This window comes from Gopherus evgoodei, chromosome 10, assembly GCF_007399415.2.
Source record: "Gopherus evgoodei ecotype Sinaloan lineage chromosome 10, rGopEvg1_v1.p, whole genome shotgun sequence".
Lineage (NCBI taxonomy): Eukaryota > Metazoa > Chordata > Testudines > Testudinidae > Gopherus > Gopherus evgoodei.
In genome coordinates, this window is record NC_044331.1 from 17,208,322 (window position 1) to 17,228,927 (window position 20,606).

A 20,606-nucleotide genomic window follows, 5' to 3' on the forward strand; every position below is an offset into this window, starting at 1 on the left:
TGGCTTTAGTGAACCTCCCGCAGACGTGCCGCTGAATCCATGGAACCAGGGACCTCCTGCAGGCAAGCCACCGAAGGCAGCCTGCCTGCCGTGCTTGGGGTGGCAAAATACCTAGAGCTGCCTCTGCCTATAAAGTTGGGCCTGGGTTATTTGGGCTGTTGCGCAGACAGGAAACACCTCAGCTTGACTTCCACATTCCACCGTGTGAGTCCAGCAGGGTTGAAAGTTGAAGAAACCCTTTTTCCTACCGACATGGAGCAGCTTTGATCTAAAAGTCATTGACAGACAATAAACACGGTACCATTTCACAGTAGCTTTTTAAACTCAAATTACAACTCAAATCAGAGAAGGCATTTAAGTGTTGGACTGATAGCAGTGGAGTCCTTGCTAGTATTTATTCACAGAATAAATCCTGGGCAGTGATAGTGTGAGCTTGAGGGACCACAGTGAGGGGTGAGAGGGTAATTCAGGCTTCTATTTTTCTGGATCTGATATTATGTACATTTTATAGGGTCTAAAAGAAAAATGAGGCCTCTAAATAAGTTTTGCTATTTAAAATCTGTATCAAATAAACAATCACTGACTAAAAATCAGGTCTCTCGGGCACTGGGTATTTTTATTAGTACAGCATGTACAGGGAAAGCTAGCTCAGATGGGCAAGAACTTGGCTTCTCCCCCAGCGCTGGCCAATGCAGCTGAGCCAGCATGAAGGCAAAAGTAACTTGCTAGTCATATGGACCATTCAGTTTACATCCCCTTTGGAGTAAGAGGAGAATTAAGAGTGGGAATTGGGACTCAGCCTCACAGTGGCTCCTGTTAATCAATATTTGGAGGGTCCCATATTGTTTTTGCTTCTGGAAAGGAAGTGACCGCTAAAATTCCTATTGACTTAACATGTAACATAACTGTTGGAAATTACAAGAAGCATGTTGGCTGAGCTGGCCAGCAACAGGAAATCCTGCACTCGATTAGCTTGGTTCCCCTCCTCCTCAAGAGGTGTAACTTGCTCAAAGCCCCAGTACATCCAGGGGCTATTCAAAAAAAAGGGTAGCGGGAATGATAAAATCCTGGAAAGCTGGTCTTCATTGAACAGCTGCAAGAAAGTCAGGAACAGTCTTCCTGAATGTGTATCTCATTGACTTTGTTTATCTATCTCTGCTGACATTTTGGTCAATTAGGAAACAATAGTCTCATTCCAATATACTGAACTGAATTACTAAAACTAAGTCATGTGACAGTGAGGGTGTGTTTTCAATTATTGACTGTTTTTTTGCCAGGCCTATGAAGAAAAACAGCCTTCTGCAGGAGTCAGGTTTTTCTGCCTCTCTGTTGTAAGTTCTCTTTATGATTTTTTTATTTAATAATTACTACAGGCTTTGCCCAGTAAATCCAGTACTCCAAAATGCCTTTGCTCTTTACCAAAACAAAAAGGGAGCAGTTCTCCTTCTTGGCTGGAAGCCCTAGACTTTTGTGATCGTTCATTGTTTATGGTAAAGCTCAGTAACAAAACTGATAAAGCTCACAGGATCGAGATTTAAAATAGGATGCAAGAGTTTATGCTGTTAGTACTAAGTAATGTAAAGCCTTCGTGTTCTTGCTATTAAAGAATAGATCTAACTTTTCCACTGTTTCATTAACAGCAGAGGATTCCCATTCAGTCCGGGAACAACTCCAAATTATTTACGTTTGTAAATGCTTGGTTTAATATCCAACCAAAAATGTGAACCAAATGAATGCTACTCAAAAATTATGTATATTGTTTACAGAAGACAGACAGAGAGCTTTTTAACATAAAGCTGGAAGGGTGGGGGAACCTTTGAAAAAAGTAGTAACATTTGGTTTGAGTTACAAACCACAGACAACTTCCATCAGGAGGGCTGGAGGTACAGGAATGGCCAGAGAATATGACAAGCAGCAAGCGCACCAGGGGAAAGATAAATGGTTTGGGGAGCTGGCTTTGAAATCATTGGCCTTTCCCACAATATACTGAATTAAATTTGGTGGAAGATGGAGATGATTCATGAAGATCTTCTGGCACTTGTATTGCTGCTTTCTGGACATTTGTATTAGAGAGCGTATAGAGTGTGTTTTTGGTGCCTCCTACCGTTGTTGTATCACTTATGTAGCAGCTTTATAGACAACATTGCCTTGGTAAAAGCTGGGAGTAGGGGCATGATCTCCTGCTTAGAGCAAGGGACTGGAAGTCGTCAAGACTCCTGGGTTTTAGCCTCAGCTCAGCTGCTGACTTGCTGTGTGATCTTGGGTAAGTCTTGTAGGGTTAAATTTGGTCTCGAGACATAAAGGAGCACTGGGGATGGAGGGGCTTGTGGTTGTACTGTCCATGCAGTGAAGAAGGGAGGCATTATCTCTGCATAAGGCAGAAACAGGCATAATGCCTTAAGAAATGTTGGGGGAGTGGAACTTATGCAACATGTCCTTCCCCTTTCAGTAGGTGTCCTATACACTTCCCCCCACACCCAGCTTCGTAGAGAGAGGCCCCTTCCAGGGCATTTAGTATGGCATGTACTCCCCTTTGTGCTCAGTGGCTTCAGGGGTACGGCTGCTTGCTGTCTGGGTATGCTGGAGCAGAGAAGGGGCTTCTGCTGCTTCACTCCATCCTCACTCATTGTGGGCTGTCCTCTGGTGCACCAGAGTTTGGCCATAAATCTTGCTATGACTCAGTTTACCCAGTTGTAGAAAGGTTCGGTTTAATTAACTACTTCCTCGGGGGAAAATATTTGTGAAACACTGAAACCGCTCAACAATAGATGCCATCTGCCTCTGAACTGTCCCCTAGCATGGAGCGGTTTAGACCTTGGTTTTTGGTTCAGACCTATCTCTAATATTATTGTTGTTACTATACCGTAGGAGTTCCTGGAAGCACTGATTCCACATTGTGAGGGCAACCAATCTCATGTGAAAGGCCTTGAGTGTCCGGAGGTAAGTTCTGATGCATATTCCATGGTCTCCTTCTAAAAATACAGCAGTGTCAGTGGTACAAGTAGAGAGCATTTCTTGCTGGTATTTCACTCATAGGAGGGACGCAAGGGGGGGACATTGTGACCTCCCACATGACTCTCCAGGTGACTCCCCCTCCCCGCCCCCTGCCTGGGACCCCCATGCTCTCCCTGTCACCTCCGACACCCTTCTTACCTGTCTAAAATTTTACAACTGCATCTGTTAAACGGATGCAGTTGTAAGATGATGCTTTGGTCCCCTGGTGCCACCTGTATTTCCAGATGTCGCTAAGGATCCAGCAGCAACCCAAATTGAAAACTTCTTAAATGAAGGGTAGGAAGGACAATCACCCCACTTTCCCTTAACACACTATCAGTGCCTCCCTTATATCCAAACTAAGCTTCTGCTTCCAGCTTACCTGCAGCACTTTAACATGGTTGTGTAGTCAAGAGCTCTTCCAGCATTGCAAAAAACCCACCCCCATGAGGGGAGCAGCTACCAGAGCCGGGAGCGTGGCTCCCAGCACTGGTGCACTGTCTACACTGGCACTTTACAACACTGAAACTTGCATCGCTCGTGGGGGAGGCGTTTCACACCCCTGAGTGAGAAAGTTTCAGTGCTATAAAGTGCCAGTGTAGACAAGGCCTAAGTATTGCTCTCCGCTAGGCACTAGGAAAGCAAAGTTGCTGATCACTTGGGTCTGATGGAAAAGAGGCATAGAACTGTGTGCGCCATGTGAATCTTGATAGAACTACAGCCCAAATTGTTTTATTATTTTCCTCAGCATGACATACAGGAGGGGCACTCAAAATCAGCCTGGCAGAACATGCATGAGCACTGTCTCTGGACAGAGAAGCAACTGATCAAATCACATTCTCTGACCTCTTGGGGCCAGACCTTGTTCCCATTGAAATCAAAAGAAGTTTTGCTATTGAGTTCAATGGGAACAGGCTTTGACATTTGGAGAGGAAAGAACAAAACCACTCAAGCAAGGGCTGTGTTGCTTATATCACAGGTATCAAAGGCTGCTGACTTGTGTGAGAAAGTCAGCAGACATCCGATCTTTGTCTATTGCAAGGGAAAAATCAGCAATCAATGAGGCTAGAACAGTCTTTGTACCATATCCAACTCAGAAATCCATCTGCAAAGGATCAAGGAAATATGAAGGCTCCAGATTACCTTAAAATTCTCAGTCCCTTGGCCAGAATGCTCCCATCAGTATATGTTCCTAGTCCAGAGGCTGGATCAGGAATCAAAAACAAATGTTTAAACAACTTCCTTCCCCCTTACCACTCACCCCTTGAGGACTCCTGACCAACTTAGCAGCACAATACATACGCTAACCTTAAACAAAGCCTTTTGTTTAAGGTAATTAGCATATACATTGTACTGTTGGACCCATATAAAGAATGAATGCCCTCCATAACCACGTTCTACTCCTTTAAGGAGCAGAGTGCAATTTCACCTCCCACCCCGAGGGGGATTCTAGCCCCCACAAGTCTTTCCGGTACCCTTAACCCACTAAAAATCTCTTGCCGGTGCTGCATACTGGAGCATACCACCCTACTTGCACTCCTGAGCAGGTTAGACACAGTGCTTCCTATGCCGATGTTATGGGGATGCTCTTGGACTAGCTGCATCTCTATTTGAGTAGGATTTGAGATTCCCATAGCCCTATCAATCATACTGTTCATCCAAGCCCACTTTCTGTCTTTCATCTGTAAGGTCCAGCCTTCCACACCCTCAAGCATACAGGAAATGTAACCTTTATCATGAACTTTTCCAGATTCATTTCTTAACATATTGAGGTTCTAATGGAGATTTGTTATGTCAAAAAGTAGCAGCTGGACTGATTTCTACACCAGAGGCTGATATAAATTGCAGCAGCAATAAAAAAAAATCTTATTTAACCCAAAACCAACAAAACTAAAACAACCCCCCAAAGACGTTACGCAATAATATGGGTGGGTGTCATTTAGCGTTAACTAATGCAAATTATTCCATGTAAAAAGTGTAATACAAACTGCAGATGTGATACTTAATCAGATCAATGTGCACATTTTCTTGTTATTTGAATATGCATTAGGCTGTTAAAGTTGTGACTAACAATAGTACATTGCACTTTAAATCCGTATATCTCAAAGTGCTTTACAAATAGAGGATTCTGGTGAGTATTATTAGCCTCATTTTACTGATGGGGAAACAGAGGCACAGAACACAGGTTACTGATTAATTCAACCATGCTGCCTATCTATGCCTATCTAGCTATGCCTAAATACCCTCTTTTATTCTGACTTGGGTGGATTAACTGAGTTCCACATGTTTTACTGTTTGTGGGGATTTTTAGGCAGGAAAGCATTCCATTAACAAAACAATTACATATGTACTTAACTTTAAGCATGTGTTTGGGACTTGTGCACATGCTTACATGCTTTCCTAAATCAAGGCCTTTTTTTTCTTTGTCATATGTTGTAAGAGTCAGGGCTTGTTCTGGAGCTTTTTTGCTTTTAAAAAAAAAAAGCTCTATGAATTTTTTCACAGCAAAAAGAAAGAAAATCCATGTTGGAAGAACAGAAATGGAATTTTTCAAAGATTTCCAGGGCCAGCTCCCCATACTCCTTGTAACTCAGAGCCTGGGGAAGCCTTCTCTATGAATAACCCCAGTACCTCTCTCTGCCTGGCTTCTAGTTTTCTCAAGCAGCTACTAACTGAAATGATCATGATTCTTGTCAGTTTCATTAAGGTACACCTCTCAATAGCATCCCTGAAACTGACCAGACCCTTGTTAACTTCACTCAGCTTTTTGATAAAACTATGAGCAATAAGAGGAGATTGGTACAGGGATTTTTCAGAGAGAAGGATTCCATTCAACAAAAAAGGGAAACTAGAGGAGGTACAGCATTGTAGGATTACAGAGCTGGGAGGTACAGCCCTGCATTAGGATTAGATGTTGAAAGATTCCTTCAAAACTGAAACCAGAGAGCTTGGAAGCCCAAGGAGCCCAGTCTCTGTGCCAGCACACCAGGAGAGCTGCCAAGAAGCTGGGAGGTGGGCAGAAGAGCTGACAGGAAACCAGGCAGGTTTCCATAAAAATTTTCATTGAAGTGAACACATTCCAATACAACATTCTGATTTCAATGAATCGGCATTTTCTGATGGAAGAACGTTTCTTTGGAAAATCTCTCACCTAGTGCTAGTATGTAATTTGTGAAGTATTCTGGGATCCAGTTGGATGAAAGACACTATGAAGCAGAAAGATATTATTATTACTATGATAGAAAATAAATTATCTTAAACTCTCATAAAAGAGAATCACCTATTAAAATGCCTGAACCTCTTCAAGGCACCATATGTATTAACATACTTCTCGATGATGGATAAAGGGACCTCTTTGCTTCTCATGAAAAGGCTATGTGCAATGTTTGTTTTTCTTTTACAAAATTAAACAAACTTTGATGCAGACTGGGTCTTGTACTCCTCTAGCAGCTACGTATTTCCCACCATATACCTCTTTTGCTCAGGTTCTCTATTACACATTACCATATTCATTTTTCCTTCTTTTCCTCAGTGTTTGGTTTGGTTTCTATGGGTATTTGCCGGAGCGGTAGAGAACAGGAATATAATTCTGAGGCTGTCTTGTAGGGTTCTATTATACAGTGGAGCTGGCTTGGTGTAAAAACTACAAGCCTATAATTTTCAGATGGCTGGTCTCTCTTTTGCGGCTGCAATTTGCCTGTGCAAAATTTGCACCCACATTTTTGCATCGCCAACAGAGCTGTGGGTAGAAATCTCATTTGTAACATGCAACTTATGACTTACACCCACAATTCATTTGCTGACACAAAAGACATAGGTGCAAATTTTGCACCTTTTTTCAAGTGCAATTTGTGCTTGTAAACAGTGAAGCTGAGCCCTCTGAGAAGCGTTCCCACAGTATCATCTCCCTGTGCATATGTTTTCTGTGCTTTATTGCACTGTCTGTGATCTTCATGCTATTAAACATTCATAATAAGAACATTTTATGAATTTGAAAAATGTCCAACAAAATTCTCAACTCATCACATCATAATTAGTATTACCTGGCACCTTTGCTAGCACTTTCAGAGATACTAAGGACTGAATGGAACATAGAGATTGAACCACTGTCTCAGCACTCTTCTTCCTGGTCAGGGTGTACCTGTTCAGGCCCTAACCAGATACTCCAGCCAGGTTTACAACTTTAACCAGCACTACAGTCACTAAAAGAGATAGAAAGAAATCCCAGTTTAAAGCATATTGTGCAAATTGCATGGGTCAAAGCTACAGACTTGAAAAGAATTATTTTAAATATGCTTTTCAATTTAATGTAAACTACATTCCATAACTTTCCCGGACCTGTGCATTTTAATAAACAGATCAAGAGGAAGATAAAAACAGGAGGAATAAACCCTATATAATTGCATAACTTTCTTACTATAGCTGGCTAGAAAACAGAATTTCTGTTCTGTAGGAAATTCCTACATTTCAAAATTTGTTTTCATTCAGAATTGGAATGAAAAGTCAAAATTTTCTGTGAAATGGGAAATGCTAAAAAATTTAGGCTCAGCAACATTTTATTTCAATAATGTAAAATCGTTTAGTTTCAGTAGGGTAAACACATTTCATTTAGATAATGTCAAAACATAATAATATATAACAATAAATATATAATTTTAAATATACTATTCAAATTAATACTGTGATATACTATAAAGTATAAATGAAATTACTTGAGATGATAAAGTTAAAACAAAATGTTTCAATGTTATCAAAATGAAATGAGAAAGTCAGAATGATTCATTTAAACTTTCACCCACCAAAAATCAATATGCTCCTGAAAACCATTTCAATTTCAACTAACTTGCATTTTCTGATGGAAAATGGTTATGCTGAAAATTTGACTAGTTTTTCTTAATTTTTCTAATATGCTTATTCCTTTACTTCATATTCGTTTTATAAAGTACCAATTTTTATGTCATATTGCTACTCTGTGGCATTTGTGCTCTATTTTATTTTGATTTGGTACACGGAAACATACAGTGGAAAAAATAATTCCTTTAATGGGTTATTTTTGCATTAATACGCTGGAGTTGTATTCTTTTCTGAGGTTCAATCCTTAATCAGGTATTCACATCTAAACGGCTTGAGTGGATCTCTCTTTTGCAATTAAACACAGTCTTTTAAGTGGGCTTAGCTGTCCAAAGGTATGTGTTTTACTCCAGCCTGACATTCCTTCCTTATTCATGGCCAAGATCTACTTTAGCTAAACCACTTACAAGTCAGATGTGCCAGGCAGAGAATTTAACCTTAACAATTTGATTAATCCTATTTGAATTACAATACTTTCATAAATCAGGCTCCAAGCAGAGCCTCTCCTATGTGAGTTTGAAGGATAGAATAGTGCTTTTGTGTATCTTCTTTTCAATTTGGGATTTCAGCCTGCAAATTCAGCAGAAATCAGGAAGAAGCAACACAAGGGAAACCTCAAAAACATTTGTTAAAAGCACTCCTCTGTGCTTGGAGAGCATGGGAAGAGAATGAAAAGGTGAAGGAGAATTTAGTACAGCACTTCTCAGAAATAAACGCTGCAAGTCATAACACATCACATGGTTGTTAGAAGACTGAAAGGCTCTCTTGACTCAATTTGTTCATCACAATTTTTCAGTAGTGTAGGTTATTGGGAGGGGAAATAGGACGAGGCAAATTATAACTCACTTTTTATATTTCTCTTCCAGGAAGATATTTAGCTGCTGAGGCCTAGAGAAAGTTATTGGCTTTGTCATGCCACATAAATGGGAACACGAAAGGAAAAAGGGCAGCATCACCAGCTCACTGAAGATGGATCGACAGAGCAGCGCTGGGAGTAGGAAATCAAAAAAGTTTCGCTCCATTTCAAGATCACTTATACTCTGTAATGCCAAGAATACTGATGATGGGTCGAGTCCAGATGAGAAATGCCCTGATCCCATTGAGATTTCTACCAACTGGGATCAAGGGGAAATTGACAGTTGTCCTGGATTACAAGTGCTGTGCACTTCAGAATCAGATAACAGCACTCCTTATCCTCTTGTGATCACCAACGTGATCGAGTCCAAAGATGATGCAAGTGAGAGCTGCAAGAATATGAGAAGAAAGTTCTTCATCCAGGTAGGCAATTCACTGACTCTTTTTTTATTTGATGTTATGGTTTCATGAATCTCAGGGCACAGAAGACACCCCACTGATTCTCAGAGATCATGAGGCAGCAGTGTTCCAACTCCCCATAAATAGCATACAAAATGTATTATACTCCCTCTTGGACTACAAGGTCTCTCCACTGCACTCTGCTGGCTGACATGCCATTGAAGTCAGTGGAATATTAAACCCTACTCAATGCATTAGGCAGGTGCACTCTATCTGGAATGCAGCAGATCAGCTGTCATAATAGAAAGCTGTCATTACAGTACAGCCCATTTTTAAACAGTGATCTTCTCAGATATTACAAGCTAAGTGAGGTGCAGCTGGATTAGCACTACAGGAAACTCAGATGATCCAGTAGGCAAATGATCTGTCTGAGTTTGAAGAGTGCTAGAGACTATGTTGCTAGAGATGTCACCTTCTTATATAAAAGATAGACCCTAAGTACCTCTGGTCATTAAAAAACGAATGCTGCTTTTATGAGGAGGAAATGTAGTAACCCCACCATTTTGGCCATTTTTCAAATTGAGTGATTACATTCTGGACACTTATAATAAATTCCATCTACAATTTCAGTTGGATGCTGCATGTTTCATCACTTTCTGTCTTAAAGTGTTGTATATTGTTGCTGTGTGCTGTTAAGCAGCTACATTGTTTCATCCCAGAGGTGGCTGCATTACAGATGTAAGTGAAGCATCTCTTAATACACAGTACATAGTTTGTCACTCATCTAGTAAAGACTAAGGCACTTATGTTCTTATGAGAACCTTCTTGGTGACAGGAACTCAATATACATTATATACTGTGACAAAGTTCCTCCTCTACCTTGGTGGGTCTTGCGCTTATTGGCGGATTTGCTCACCTCAGTGATCTTCCCCTCTGGTGGAATCCACAGTCTGGGTCAACTCCTCCTATGTCTGATCAGGAGTTGGGAGGTTTTGGGGGAACCTAGGCCTGCCCTCCACTCCGGGTTCCAGCCCAGGGCCCTGTGGATAGCAGCTGTCTATAGTGCCTCCTGTACAAGGGTGGCTCTAGACATTTCGCCGCCCCAGGCATGGAGGCATGCCATGGAGGGTGCTCTGCCTGCAGCTCCGGTGGATCTCCCGCAGGCGTGCCGCTGAAGGCACCCTGTCTGCCGCCCTCCTGGCGACCAGCGCAGCGCTCCCCACGGTATGCCGCCCCAAGCACGCGCTTGGCATGCTGGGGCCTGGAGCCACCCCTGCTCCTGTAACAGCTGCATGACAGCTCCAACTCCCTGGGCTCCTTCCCCATGGCCTCCTCTAAACACCTTCTTTATCCTCACCACAGGGCCTTCCTCCTGGTGTCTGATACCGCTTGTACTCCTTAGTCCTCCAGCAGCACACCCTCTCACTCTCAGCTCCTTGCACCTCTTGCTCCCAGCTCTTCACATGCACACCTCAGTGATTAACTGGGAGGCTTTTAACTAGTTCCAGCCAGCCCTTGATTGGCTTCAGGTGTCCCAATCAATGTAGCTATCTCCACTGCCCTCTAGAAGGATCTTAATTGGCCCCTTAATTTTCATGATTAACCTGGAGCAACTGCCATTTGGTTACCATGGTACCAGGGATTTGTTTTGCCTGGGGCTAACATACCTGTTCCTCACTACTTTATTGTAGCCATCTGGCCTTGCCCCATTACAATACCTAGGTAATTTGTAGCTGGTGACCTCCATGGTATCCTAATACCTATTACATCATATTCATATTAGCAATGCAAATATTGTCCTGTATGAGGGAACTGATTCCTTCGTATTAAATATTCCTTCCATTCATTTTTGCATGTCTTCTTTAGCGATGGGCTCAAATCAAAACTTCATATCCAAACATCAACTAATATTTATGGTGTTGAAACTCTAAAACCAAATCTATATCATGCCACTTGAGCTTCTCTCTAATAATCACAGCACATAGCCCAAACTTGACAAAAAGTGAATCAGAAGAATATAGTATGCAACATTTCAATCTCAAAATGGAGGCCCTCCCCCTGCATTCTACTGCATTTCAACAGAAAGAAAAAAAAATGACTTAAATTGAGTCAGCCCCAAAAGACACACAATCACAATGGAGCTCTGCAAAACCACACCCTTCCTCCAGCATGGAAGCATTCCACATTCTGGCTGGTGATCTCACTCTGCAAATGAAAGGAGGCTGCTGGCCTCTGACAGCCAAAGGATTCCTCTCTATCTTCCTTGCACAGTGCATTCTAATAATAGGAGACATACCTATCTCCTAGAACTGGAAGAGACTTTGAAAGGTCATTGAGTCCAGCCCCCTGCCTTCACTAGCAGGACCAAGTACTGATTTTTGCCCCAGATCCCTAAGTGGCCCCCTTGAGAATTGAACTCACAACCCTGGATTTAGCAGGCTAATATTCAAACCACTATGCTATCCCTCCCACCTCATGTGCTTGTCAGAGATTGCAACTTGTCCATCCACAAACCCAAACCACTCCAAGTTCCAATAACTGCTACCAGGTTCACCAGCATATGACTTCTCACCGTTTTACCAAAGATAGTTAAGTCAGAGAATCCAGGTGCCTTGAATTTACAGTAGTCAGGTTAGCTACTGCCGCTGGAGAACAGTTACACATTAATTAATCTTTAACAACGTAAGTGTCCCCTAGTGGCACTTGTTAACCTTCTGTATGCAGGGTGGAATCATGGTGATGCCATCAAGTCTTCATTTCTCCTCCTATGAGAGCAGAGATGCCAGCATCATGTACTTTGATCTCCCTTCTCTGTCATCTTGCTGAGACTCTGTAATATGCAATGAAGTGATTGGTACATCCCCTCTATGTCACACAGGTCTGTCATAGCTGGCTCCTTCGTGCAGCATGTATTAGAGAGTCTTTGGCCCTCTCTTAAAACCTCTCTCCTCAAACATCCAGAAGAGTTGGTGATTTTCTTCAGGTCCCAGTATGTCAGGCTCTCTATTCCTCTCTATAATCAGCTGCAGAAATTCACTGGTCAATGCACGGCCCATTCTCATTTCAGGGAATCAGAATCCATTTTTCTGTGACATTACTGGGGCACACAGCTGTGCCAGACTATTGGGTTAGTCCATCAGTTTTTTGCCTGGCAATACCTTCAGCCCTATGCATAATGCCCATGACACTGAAGGTAAGAACAGCCTTCACAAAGACTTACTGAGGGTGTTCACTGGAGGGGAGAAGTTGTTAAAATAATATTAAATGATTTACTGTACATTGCGTACAGATGCGCCAGATGTAGATGGAAATCCAGAGCACTGAACTCTCAAAAAGCAGTTCCTTCCACACCCAGCAGTGGATGAATTCATGCTCCTGTCTGAGCCTTTCCGTGATAATTGTGAACGATTCACTAGTGTTCATACCAGCATCACTTTATTTCAGGAAACCAGTTTCAGGTACTCTTGTTGCAAATACTTGGCAAGTTCTATGTATCAACACAATACATATCATAGGAAGTGCCATAATCTGATTACAGCTATCATTTACATATTACATAGAGATAATTTTGATAACCAGTGATCGTAACAAGAATAATAGAAGTACTACAAGGGTCTTTGTTGCTTGTCAAAACAGAGCAGCTGTGAATAGATGGAAGTGTGGAAACTAAGGCAACACTTTTGATCTCTGGAAGACATGGCTTGTTTTGTTTGTTGTGGTTTGGAGGGCCACACTGACAGCTTACAAAGACCCTGAGAATTGTATGTGACTTGCACCATAATTATAGAATCGTAGGACTGGAAGGGACCTTGAGAGGTCATCTAGGCCAGTCCCCTGTACTCATGGTAGGACTAAGGCCTTGTCTTCACTACTGAGGTAAGTTGACCTAAGTTACAGTACTCCAGCTACGTGAATAATTTAGCTGGAGTTGACGTAGCTTAGGCCAACGTACCCCAGTGTCTTCACTGCACTGCTTCGATGGGAGGCACTCTCTGGTCGACTTCCCTTAGTCTTCTTGAAGAACTGGAGTACTGGGGTTGACCAGAGAGCGTTCTGTGGTTGATTTAGCGGGGTCTTCACTTGACCCACTAAATTGATCCCTGCTGCATCGATTGCAGCAGCATCCATCTTCCCGTAGTGAAAACCAGCCCTAAGTATTATCTAAACCATCGTTACAGGTGTTTGTCTAACATTCTCTTTAAAATCTCTAATGATGGAGATTCTACAGCATCCCTAGGCAATTTATTCCAGTGCTTAACCACCCTGACAGGAAGTTTTGCCTAATGTTCAACCTAAAGAGCCCTTGCTGCAATTTAAGCCCATTGCTTCTTGTCCTATCCTCAGAGTTTAAGGAGAACACTACTACTACTTCGCTCTTATTTAACAAACAGAAATTGAGCACAATGCAACCAAGGACATTTTTTTTGTTCCAGTGTGGCTATACTGATGTAGCCACATGAGTGCAACCCCTGGGGCAGACACTGGTGCTAGTATAACAAGTGACTTGTGCCAGTGTAGATTCTCCCAGTTCCACCTTAGTGATTTGTACCTTAAAGCAACAATCGTGTGAGGTTGCATACAGTCTTCACCACGCTGATATGTGTATTATTATAAAGTAGCAGAGTGTGCTGTGTATTAGGTTTGCTTCATAACTGATTTCTAGGCAAAGTCACAACATTTTCGGTCTACTGTGACAATTCTGATAACTGATACCGGGTGGCTGAGTTTCAGATGAATCCCGGGAACTATAACTTGTGTAACGGTCTCACTATGGGACACTTATTCTGCTTATGAAAATAAACAAATACTTTGATGTGAATTCAAACTGAACAGATCATGGAAAGATTCTTCTGACATTCTGATTACATTATGGTTCTAAATCATTTGCCTTTGCTTTCAAGGAGGAACATTCAAAGCATGGTTACTCCCCAGTATGCATTTTGGGGATTATTTTAACCCAGCAAATAAAGTGTTACTAATTTCAGAATCCACACTCAGTGATTAAACTGGGATGTATGCAATTCTATGTTCCCAATGGGTAGATGGACCTGGAGTGAAACAAAAGATCCCTTACTGATTACTCCAAGGGTTCTCAAAATGGGGGTCAGGACCCCTCAGGGGGTCGTGAGGTTATTACCTGGGGGGTCACGAGCTGTCAGCCTCCACCCCAAACCTCGCTTTGCCACCAGCATTTATAATGGTGTTAAATATATAAAAAAGTGTTTTTAATTTATTGTGGGGTCACACTCAGAGGCTTGCTATGTGAAAGCGGTCACCAGTACAAAAGTTTGAGAACCACTGGATTACTCTGTAGTTGGCATGCAGCTATGTTCTACGTGAGTTTGATATTGTCTGAGACAAACTTCCCAATATCACTATAAAAATATACAACCATACAAAAAGTTGTCTGGAAAATGAAAATTGGTCCATTTGGATAAGCCATGGAATGAAAATGTTTTCCAAATCTTCTAGATACCTACATAATCTTTTTTATTTTTGATCGACTCTCATGGCAAGAATAGTCTGGCAGTATTCAGAGTATTCTTAACAGTATTCACCAAGAAAGGAAGGCATCTCAGTCTTCATCTGGATGGGTTCTATGAGAAATCCCATGGCCTGTGTTATGCAGAAAGTCAGACTAGACTATCGCAAGGGGCCCTTCTGGCCTTAAAGTCTAGCATTGGTGAATCTCTGATGTCAGACAACAGAATCCTAAGAGCATAAAATATTATTGTGCTGGTAGGTAGCTGTCTGAAAACGCAGCTTTGGGAGGCTAGTGATAGGGGCTATTTTGACCTCTCTCACTCATTGGAATTCTCTTTCTATATGTCACAAAAGTTAAGGATTTTGTTAAGTAAGTTCTACTGGGTGTGCTATGATCTTTCAACACATCCAATACTTAGAAGTGCAGATGACTCAAGCTACTGTGATCTTGACTAAAAAAACAACAAAGAAAATGGAATGTCAAGCCAAAGGCTGGTAGCCTATAATAAGTTACCCTGAGCAGGATGATCACTGGGAAAGAATGCTCCAATCTGAATTCGTTAGCCTGTCATGTGGTGCTCAAAGTAACTTCCTGGCTTTTCATGTGTGCACCAAACGGTAAGGATGCTGGTGTGTAAATTAGAAGATCTGCTTTACAGTCTCTCTGCTCTTGATGACACTCGGTGCCCTGACACTGAGGCAAAAGTTGTGGAAGGAGGGTATATCTGATAGGGCTACTGAGAAATCAGAGACAAAGTCAGTCATGGGGAGGAATGGGTGGGACCAGGGACACCCACTGTAGCAAGCAATTTCAAGCAGTAATCCCCATCTAGTTTATTACTGCCTCTGGCTGCACTACATTATGATATGTGGCTTCTCCTGCACATCTCACCCTCACCTATGTTGGGCAGTGGCATGTAACACCCAATCACTGTAATAATAGCCATGGCAATAAGGCTACTCAGGGAGACAGGGTATCCAGGACAGCGTACAATGTTGAGGGGCAGGTTTTCTGCCCAACCACCAAAAGACTGGAGTCAGGATTGTCAGTGGATCACAGAGCTCCGTGTGGTTCCAGAACCATACCCCTGGCCTGTTCCATGTGGCCCTCGATTTCTCATGCCTGAGAGAAAAAATAACTCACTTTTTCTGCATCATCATCATCATCATCCTGGTATATTTTTTGTTAACTTCCCATTTTCCAGAAGAGAATGATTTAACCCATTCTTTGTGACGGGACGATTTCCATGGCAGAAGACTGTGATGTCTCAGAAACAGGGTTATGGCATGACAGCCGGACAAGGTTGGTTGGGAGGGAGGCTGTATTTATTCCTTCACTTTCTTTTTGTGTGCTCTCTCTCTCTCTTTCCGTCCTCTCCCTTCTGCCTTTCCCAGAAATGGGACTGTGAGATCAGAGACAGGTTCTCTCAAACTTGCTGAGTGATGTGACATGTAGGAAGTGGTTACTACAACAGGTGGGGCAGATTCCCAGAAAAAAAACATGGCTAAGGATAGTTGATGAATAGACCGATTATTTATACTGCGTGATCTGTTTACCTGTCTCTCTATCCAACAACTAGCTATAGCCAGGGTTTTGTGGGAACCTGAATCCCATGCCCCACCTGCTGCATCATCCCATTAATTCATGTACCACTGATCTCATAATCTCACTACCGAGGAGGGCAGGTGGCAAGAAGGTGGTAAAACAGAGAGGGAAGGAGTAGGGCAGCCACCTCCAATGGCACTGTTCCACTAGCCCATGGATTTTTCACAGGTACCAGCTGGTACCTTTATTAATTGCAAAGGGAATTTGCAGACAGATGCTAGGAAAATAAATGGAATTTTGTCTAAAAGTTTTTAAAGGGCCAGTTCCTCAACTGAACATATCAAAATCAATGGAGCTCTGCTGATTTACACCAGCGAGGCCTCTGGCCCTATTTTTCAAAACTGACACAATACAATTTCTCTGGAAGAAAATTCAGAAAGGCTCTATTCTCCTAATCGGTCATTGACTCAGAAATCACAGCTCTTTAGCATTCAGCAGGATACAGAAGCCTAATAGTTGCACTTACTGTTATATTGTTATGACTGTTTTTTAAACAGAGTCAATCAGGTTATCATCATATGCCTGGTTATGTGATTACCAGAACTTCCTTGAACTATCCATGTGCAACCATGTATTTCATTTCAGACAATCTAACTATTGTGAGTTACATTAGGAGTGCACAAAAGTGTTTCAGTTTTCCAGTGAAGTCGTGGTTACTCTTATTTCAAAACAGCATCTGGAAGGAGATGTTTCAAGACAGGACTCAGCTAGAAACGTCTAATGAGAAAATGACAGAAAAGGAAATCTCCAAAATGGCAGAGAGAAAAATATCCTGAGATTTGGCCTTTGGCATGACAAGAATGAAGAAAATTGGTTGCAAAATGAAAAGCATGAAAGATCAGCTGAATCTAGACACAAAAGTTTCCAAAAGGTTCTTGCGATACTCCTTTGATTCAGATTTTTCTTCCAGACTGAGATCTTTTGCTTAAATCTAATCTTACTAACAGTGCACTATTGAAAGGCCTTCATTTTATTTGCATGCTTGGGGTCAATAAAATGTGAACAGATGTGAAATACATGTTTCACCAGCTTCATTAAGCTCTGTATGGCAAAGCTGCCTATAAGTTAAAGAGATTTTTTTATTCACTGGCAACCAATATGCATTAAACATACATTCCAGTAACAACTAGGTCTGGTGCCCTAGGAGGAACCCCCTGCCCACCCAGCAAACCTGCCAACTTGATTTTAACAAGTTCTCTACATTTGCCAGGCCTGGAACTATGAGTCACCTAACAAAACCAACAGGATACATTAAAGAAAGAGGCAAAACTAATAACTGCTCTGGTCTTGGAAGCACTAGCAGAGCATTTTTATATATAAAATAATAAATGAGACAGGAAATAAGACATTAAAGAGCAAAACCCAAACAAATTGGCTGCTGTAACATTGGCCAGTCTAATATTTATTTTTTAAAGGTCAGCTTTTATGTCATGTTGCTATAACTTGGATATTAATATAATGATCTATATCCAGAACTCAAAACTGAAAATGACGACAACACATACAAATTGCTACACATCCCTTCAACAACAACTAATTTCTAATGTGTTTGACAAATAGAGCTAAACTGAAAATTAACCAAGCCTGATGGGGTTAAAAAAGGGGATTTAAAACAAAAATTATAGCTGTTCTCTAGTATTTGTGAGACACACAACAGAACTAGCTTCCATTTTTGCATTCTCACTAATTTAATGCATACAAATGATTGTGCCCAGAACAATATCCAAACCACCTCTTATTATTATTATTTGGCATTTAAATAACAGCAGCACCTGCCTTGAAATCTGAGTCAGGATATGCATATGTGGACAACACATATTGAGATAATTCCTGCCCCCAAAGAATTTACAATCTAAGCTTCTGATCTTGCAAAGAAAACCATGAAGCCGCCTGCATGGTGCTCCACTAACTCAACTGGGAATCATGCAGTTCTCCTTGCGGGATGGGGATCTAAGACCTGTACACAAGTTGGGGACCCCACATGTGGGTTTCAATGGGATGAGGTGTCTCTGAATAGAGTGGAGCTTGAGACTGGCTGAAAATTTGCCCCAACGTGTCAAAAAATAAAATCTCCAAATTTAAGCGCTCAACGCTGTAAGCCCTGACTTGTACGAAGAATCATTGCTCATGTGAGCAGTTCTGTTAATTTCAAAGGGGCTATTCATGGGAATAAGTATTTCTGTGAGAAAAGGTTTGCAAGATCCAAGCCTGAATTCTGAATATAAAATGAAACATTGTTCGGGCACCTCCTCAGACCACATGGCCACTACCACTTTTATCCTTAGCTGTCCCATGGCACTGCCAACTGCACGAGCTTTACCAGGCTGGAGGTATTTGGCCATGAACCTAGGGCAAGAATCTCACCAGACCTTATCTCCCAACATCAGTTTTTGGAAGCAAGAGTGACTTTCATGTATGTTTCTATAGGCAAAATTTGGCCTTGTATTGGCATGAGTTTCTTAGCAGTGCATAAAGCCAAGTTAACAAAATAAAAATGGCAGTTTAACTCTACTGCCACTAGGGGTTGAATATTATAACGTATTACTGGGATTCAATCTCTCATTCTTTTTCTTTTCTTTCCCCCCTGGGTTGATGGCTACTTCTTTCAGGACCATTAACCACTTGTAACGTAATAAGAAGAAAACACTTAACTGTATCAATAAAACAGAGGGAAAAATACTCCACTGACTTCAAGTATAAATGTGTCCCAGCGTATTTAACTTATTATTTCTGTCTCTCCCTTCCCTTCCAGTTGGCATAGGCAAAAAACTCACACATCCCTATTGTCAAAAGTCTGTCAACTGCTCTCTTGCCTCTTCATGGCAAAACACATCATACTATAATCTTTTCCTATAGTAATCAGAAGCCATTGCAGTCCCATGGAGAAGAATTGTTTGACATGTTTGTCTCACACAACAGCATCTACTCACAAGTGAGCTGCATTCAGCTTCTGCTTTTCTTGTGCTTAGACATAATCTGGATCTAGGACCAGGAAAATTGAAGCTTTTTTTTTTTTTAAAAAAAATCAAACTGTAAATAACTTAAATATTCTCTGCATATTTACTTTGACACAATAAAGAGTTTTTGTCTTCATCTTCCTAAACCAGGATGGCTGCATCTGGAGGCTTTGTATAGCCACTGGAAATGACGGCCTGGGGATCCGAATCTCGAGAACCTCCAACTGCACTTCTGTTGGGAAAGGGTTCACAGTCAGCCAGGTGATCAATGGGGGTGCTGCCCACAGGTACTTGGTTTATAATTATTGTTACGGACTAACTTGATGGTTTTTGCAGGATCCATCTTCTGACACTAGCTGCACTTTAAGATCTTAAATCCAAAGGAATGCAGTGATGCACAGGAAACATCTTATATTGCACGGAGCTGAAGAAATGGTTACACATATTAGAAATAAAAGATGCAGCCATGCTCAGCTCTAACTCTTCTCAATGTTAATCGCAAATAAGGATTATAGAATCATAGAGGTGTAGGACTGGAAGGGACCTCGAGAGATCATCTAGTCCAATCCCCTGAACTTAAGGCAGGACTATGTAATAGCTAGACAATCCCTGACATGCATTTCTCTACCTTTTCTTAAAACCTCCAATGACAGAGATTCCACAACCTCCCAAGGCAATTTGTTCCAGTGCTTTGTTCTAGTTTTTCCTAATGCCAAATCTAAACCACCATTGCTGCAATTTAAGCCCATTGTCTCTTGTCCTATCCACAGAGGTTAACAAGAACCATGTCTCTTCCTCCTCCTTGTAACAACCTTTTATGTCCTTGAAAACTGTTATCATCCGCCCGATCCCCGCCTTCTCTTCTCCAGACTAAACAAACCCAATGTTTTCAATATTTCCTCATAGATCACGTTTTCTATACCTTTAAATCATCTTTGTTGCTGTCCTCTGGACTTTTTCCAGTTTGTCCACATTTTTCCTGAAATGTGGCACCTAGAATTGGTCACAGTGCTGAGTAGAGTGGAGAAATTACTTCTTGTGTCTTGCTTACAACATTACAGAATAGTGTTCACTTGTTTTGCAACAGCATTACACTCTTCACTCATATTTAGCTTGCAATCCACTATGGCCCCCAGATCCCTTTCTGCAGTACTCCTTCCTAGGCAGTCATTTCCCATTTTGTATGTGTGCAACTGATTGTTCCTTCCTAAATGGAGTACTTTGCATTTGTCTTTATTGAATTTCATCCAATTTACTTCAGACCATTTCTCCAGTTTGTCCAGATCATTTTGAATTTTAGTCCTATCCTCCAAAGCCCTTGCAACCCCTCCCAGCTTGGTATTGTCCACAAACTTTTTAAGTGCACTCTCTATGCGTTATCTGAATAATTGATTAGAAAGATACCAGCTTGTGCATTGTACAAGATTTATGGTGTCCTCTTTTTAGTAAGGGCCACCATG

At 41.6% G+C, this 20,606-nt stretch overlaps 1 protein-coding gene across 2 annotated transcripts in view; it reads left to right on the forward strand.

The window, feature by feature from the left end:
• Positions 1-8,799: 8,799 nt before the first annotated feature.
• IL16 (interleukin 16) overlaps positions 8,800-20,606 on the forward strand; it is a 48,515-nt gene continuing 36,708 nt past the window's right edge. For both annotated transcript variants that reach the window (XM_030578392.1, XM_030578393.1), the window contains exons 1-2: positions 8,800-9,123; positions 19,297-19,433. In XM_030578392.1, coding sequence (XP_030434252.1) covers positions 8,815-9,123; positions 19,297-19,433 — 446 coding nt within the window. In that variant the 5' untranslated portion in view covers positions 8,800-8,814. The remainder of the gene's footprint in view (positions 9,124-19,296; positions 19,434-20,606) is intronic.